At 48.7% G+C, this 5,973-nt stretch overlaps 1 protein-coding gene across 3 annotated transcripts in view; it reads right to left on the bottom strand.

Moving 5' to 3' along the window:
- Positions 1-636: 636 nt before the first annotated feature.
- paxx (PAXX non-homologous end joining factor) overlaps positions 637-5,973 on the bottom strand; it is a 33,094-nt gene continuing 27,757 nt past the window's right edge. For all 3 annotated transcript variants that reach the window (XM_043719921.1, XM_043719920.1, XM_043719919.1), the window contains one exon: positions 637-891. In XM_043719921.1, coding sequence (XP_043575856.1) covers positions 831-891 — 61 coding nt within the window. In that variant the 3' untranslated portion in view covers positions 637-830. The remainder of the gene's footprint in view (positions 892-5,973) is intronic.

Here is a 5,973-nt window from a genome sequence, read left to right on the forward strand (position 1 = left end):
CAAATCTCTCCAAACATTTCCTATTCACGTACTTACCCAAATGTCCTTTGACGTCATAACTTCCTCAGGAAGTTTATTCCACAAACAAACCACTCGACATGTTAAAAAAAAAAGAATCGTCCCCTCGTGTCTTTTTAAATCTTTCTCCTCTCACCATAAAAATATGCCACCTAGTTTTGAACTCCCCCACCCTAGGGAAAAGACCTTTGCTACTGACATTATGAAATCATGAGAGGCACAGATAAACTTCTATAAGACCACCCCCTCAACCTCTTACACTCCAGTGAAAATAGTGAAAGGAGCGAAAGAGAATACAAACCTTTCTCTCTGTACTGCAGTCGATGAATTGTGGATGTTTTTTTCCATAACGGAAAATGGAAAATCTTGTTTTGTCCATTTTACACAGTCTCTAAACTTAGAGCCCTTTGTGCAGGAAAATCAATGTTTCAGGCAAAAGCCCTTCATCAGGATTCCTGATGAAGGGCTTTTGGCTGAAACGTCGATTCTCCTGCTCCTCGGATGCTGCTTGACCTGCTGGACATAATCTTGACTCTAATCTCCAGCATCTGCAGTATCCACTTCTGCCTTAGAGCTCTTTGTGTAAACCATACCAAATGCAGAATGCACTACACACAATGGAACAACTTTCCTTTTACTTTAAAAAGCCATATAAAATACCTCATTATTGTTGTTTGTTAAACAAACAGAGACAGCATTTCCTTTTAAAAAGTTCATATCTATCATTGCCTAAAAGAAATAAATTATGGTTAAAAACCACACTTCCCCTGTATATATTTCTAGTTAATCCATGTTGAACTTGACCAGATGGTTCACTCATCGCTGTCATTGAGGCTGTTGTCTTCAAAACTCACTCCAATGGGAGCCTTTGTTCTATAAAGAAGAGGGAAGAGATAGGATGTATCAGTCACAAAGGGAATACAATCTTTATTTTGCAGAAAGCACCCACTAAGCAGCAGCAGCAGCTATGCTTTATAAGTACTTCAGGTTCTGCAATCAGGAAAGGTGCTATATAAATGCAAGGGCAGGATTTGTAGGTGAATTCAGAGATGGCTCCATTGTCCTCCTCAGGCATGGTGTGAGAGTGACCTGTCTCCTACTGGTACTGAGCTAATGGATCTAGCTCAAAGCTTTCAGGCCCTGAGACATCAAGGGTTATAGAACCTGACAGGGGCAGGGTTAGATGATCTTCCCTTGTGGCTGGCTTCAGCTTAGCTACAGTCTGCGGTGGCTGGTCAGCTGAAGCCATTATTAAGGTTACAATTTAATACGCTGGAGGGAATCTCTCTCTCTCTCCCCTCAGAGGAGGAAATGCTCTGCATCTGTACAGTGATGATAAGCACTAATATGAGCAAAGCACTGCTGCCTCACTGGTCCAGGGACACGGGTTCGATTCCAGCCTCAGGTGGCAGTCTGTGTGGAGTTTGCATGTCTCTCCCCATGTCTCTGTGGGTTTCCACCGGGTGCTCTGGTTACCTCCCACAGTCCAAAGATGTGTAGGTTAGGTAGATTGGCTATGGGATGGAAATGTGTTGCTGGAACTCTCCCCTCAGAGAAGGAAATGCTCTGCATCTGTACAGTGATGATAAGCACTAATATGAGCAAAGCACTGCTGCCTCACTGGTCCAGGGACACGGGTTCAATTCCAGCCTCAGGTGGCAGTCTGTGTGGAGTTTGCATATTCTCCCCATGTCTCTGTGGGTTTCCTCCGGGTGCTCTGGTTACCTCTCACAGTCCAAAGATGTGTAGGTTAGGTAGATTGGCTATGGGAAATGCAGAGTTACAGGGATAGGGTGGGATGCTCTTTGGAGAGTCAGTTTAAATTGTTGGTCTGAATGGCCTGTTTCCAAACTGTAGAGATTCTATGAAAATAAAAAGTGAGAAATGGAGGGTACGTTGCTGAGACCTGGCCTTGTATATTGCACAACAGACGGCGTCTTATTGCAATGAATAGCCCCATAGTACACATTGAACGGCCCCACAGTGCACATTGAATAGTCCCTTGTCGCACAGTGGAGTGCCCCATATCGCACATTGAATGGCCCCGTACTGCACTGTGGAGGGCCCCATATTCGCACAGTGGACAGTGCCATATTGCACAGTGGACGGTGCCATATTACACAATGGACAGTCCCATATCGCACAGCGGAGGGCCCCATATTGCACAGTGAATGGCTCCATATCACACATTGAATGGCCCAATATTGCCAGTAAATGGCCCAATATCAGGATGAAGTGTTTGTGCCTGAAATGTCGATTTTCCTACTCCTCGGATGCTGCCTGACCTGCTATGTTTTTCCAGCACCACTCTAATCTAGACTGTGCAATATTGGGCCATATACGGTGTGATATGGGGTGATTCACTGTGCGATATGGGGCCATCCATTGTGTGATATGGGGCCATTCACTGTGCAAAATTGGGTCATTCACTGTGTGATACCGGATCCTCTACTGTGCACTATGGGGCCATTCACTGTGTGATATCTGGTTTCCAGCATCTGCAGTCCTCACCTTTGCCCCAAATCGCACAGTGAATAGCCCCATATCGCACAGTGGAGGGCCCCATAGTACAGCGAATGGTCCCGTATCGCACAGTGGACGGTCCTGTATTGCACAGTGGACAGCCCCATAACGCACAGTGGACGGCCTCATATCGCACAGTGAATGGCCCCATATCACACAGTGGACGGCCCCATGTTGCACAGAGAACGGCCCCATATCGCTCAGTGAATGGCCCCATATCGCACAGTGAAAGGCACCATATTGCACAGTGGACGGCCCCATATCGCACTGTGAATGTCCCCATATCGTACAGAGAACGCCCCATATCGCACTGTGAATGGCCCCATATCGCACTGTGAATGCCCCCATATCGTACAGAGAATGCCCCATATCACACAGTGAATGGCCCCATATCGCACACTGGACGGCCCCATATCATATTGTGGATGGCCCCAAATCACACAGTGGACGGCCCCATATCGCACAGAGAACGGCCCCATATCGCACAGTGAATGGCCCCATATCTCACAGTGGACGGCCCCATATCACACAGTGAATGGCCCCATATCTCACAGTGGACGGCCCCATATTGCACAGTGGACAGCCCCATATCGCACAGTGAATAGCCCCATATCACACAGTGGACGGCCCCATATCACACAGTGAATGGCCCGATATCGCACAGTGGACGGCCCCATATCGCTCAGTGAATGGCCCCATATCACAGTGGACGGCCCCATATCGCTCAGTGAATGGCCCCATATCGCACAGTGGACGGCCCCATATCACACAGTGAATGTCCCCATATTATAGAATATAGAACAATACAGCACAGAACAGGCCCTTCGGCCCACGATGTTGTGCCGAACATTTGTCCTAGATTGCTCAGTGAATGGCCCCATATCGCACAGTGAATGGCCCCATATCACATTGTGGATGGCCCCAAATCACACAGTGGACAGCCCCATATCGCACAGTGAATGTCCCCATATTATAGAATATAGAACAATACAGCACAGAACAGGCCCTTCGGCCCACGATGTTGTGCCGAACATTTGTCCTAGCTTAAGCACCCATCCATGTACCTATCCAATTGCTGCTTAAAGATCACCAAAGAATCTGACTCTACCATTCCCACAGGCAGCGCATTCCATGCCCCCACCACTCTCTGGGTAAAGAACCCACCCCTGACATCTCCCCTATACCTTCCACCCTTCACCGTAAATTTATGTCCCCTTGTAACACTCGGTTGTGCCCGGGGAAAAAGTTTCTGACTGTCTACCCTATCTATTGCTCTGATCATCTTATAATCCTCTATCAAGTCACCCCTCATCCTTCGCCGTTCTAACGAGAAAAGGCCTAGCACTCTCAACCTATCCTCGTACGACCTTTTCTCCATTCCAGGCAACATCCTGGTAAATCTTCTCTGCACCCTCTCCAAAGCTTCCACATCTTTTCTAAAATGAGCCGTACAGAACTGCACGCGGTACTCCAAATGTGGCCTTACCAAGGTCCTGTACAGTTGCAACATCACTTCACGATTCTTGAATTCAATCCCTCTGCTAATGGACGCTAATACACCATAGGCCTTCTTACAATCTCTATCCACCTGAGTGGCAACTTTCAAAGATCTATGAACATCGACCCCAAGATCCCTCTGTTCCTCCATCTCACTAAGAACCCTACCGTTAACCCTGTATTCTGCATTCTTATTTGTCTTTCCAAAATGGACAACCTCACACTTGGCAGGGTTGAACTCCATCTGCCACTCCTCAGCCTAGCTCTGCATCATATCTAAGTCTCTTTGCAGCTGACAACAGCCCTCCTCACTATCCACAACTCCACCAATCTTCGTATCATCTGCAAATTTACTGACCCACCCTTCGACTCCCTCATCCAAGTCATTAATAAGAAAAATTACAAACAGTGGACGGACCCATATCACACAGTGAATGGCCCCATATCGCTCAGTGAATGGCCCCATATCGCACAGTGGATGGCCCTATATCGCACAGTGGATGGCCCCATATCGCACAGTGAATGGCCCATATCGCACAGTGAATGGCCCCATATCGCACAGTGAATGGGCCCATTTCGCTCAATGAATGGCCCCATATCACACAGTGGACGGCCCCATATCGCACAGTGGACGGCCCCATATTGCTCAGTGAATGGCCCCATATCACTCAATTAATGGCCCCATATTGCTCAATTAATGGCCCCATATCGCTCAGTGAACGGCCCCATATCGCTCAATTAATGGCCCCATGTTGCTCAATTAATGGCCCTATATCGACAGTGAATGGACCCATATCGCACAGTGGATGGCCCCATATTGCACAGTGGACGGCCCCATATCGCACAGAGAACGGTCCCATATCACACAGTGAATGGCCCCATATCGCTCAATTAATGGCCCCATATCGCTAAATTAATGGCCCTATATCGCACAGTGAATGGCCCCATATCGCACAGTGGACGGCCCAATATTGCTCAGTGAATGGCCCCATATCGCACAGTGGATGGCCCCATATCGCACAGTGGACGGCCCCATATCGCTCAGTGAATGGCCCCATATCGCTCAATTAATGGCCCATATCGCTCAATTAATGGCCCCATATCGCTCAGTGAATGGCCCCATATCACTCAATTAATGGCCCCATATCGCTCAATTAATGGCCCTATATCGCACAGTGAATGGCCCCATATCGCACAGTGGACGGCCCCATATTGCTCAGTGAATGGCCCTATATCGCACAGTGGACGGCCCCATATCGCACAGTGAATGTCCCCATATTGCACAGTGAATGACCCCATATTGCACAGTGAATGACCCCATATTGCACAGTGGACGGCCCCATATTGCACAGTGGACGGCCCTATATCGCACAGTGGACGGCCCCATATCGCTCAGTGAATGGCCCCATATCGCTCAATTAATGGCCCCATATCGCTCAATTAATGGCCTCATATCGCTCAGTGAATGGCCCCATATCACTCAATTAATGGCCCCATATCGCTCAATTAATGGCCCTATATCACACAGTGAATGGCCCCATATCGCACAGAGGACGGCCTCATATTGTTCAGTGAATGGCCCTATATCGCACAGTGGATAGCACCATATCGCACAGTGGACGGCCCCATATCGCACAGTGGACGGCCCCATATCGCACAGTGAATGGCCCTATATCGCACAGTGGATGGCACCATATCGCACAGTGGACGGCCCCATATCGCACAGTGGACGGCCCCATATCGCTCAGTGAATGGCCCCATATCGCACATTGGATGGCCCTATATCGCACAGTGGATGGCCCCATATCGCACAGTGAATGGCCCATATCGCACAGTGAATGGCCCCATATCGCACAGTGAATGGGCCCATTTCGCTCAATGAATGGCCCCATATCGCACAGTGGATGGCCCCATATCGCACAGTGGACGGCCCCA

This window comes from Chiloscyllium plagiosum, chromosome 30 (assembly GCF_004010195.1).
Source record: "Chiloscyllium plagiosum isolate BGI_BamShark_2017 chromosome 30, ASM401019v2, whole genome shotgun sequence".
NCBI lineage: Eukaryota > Metazoa > Chordata > Chondrichthyes > Orectolobiformes > Hemiscylliidae > Chiloscyllium > Chiloscyllium plagiosum.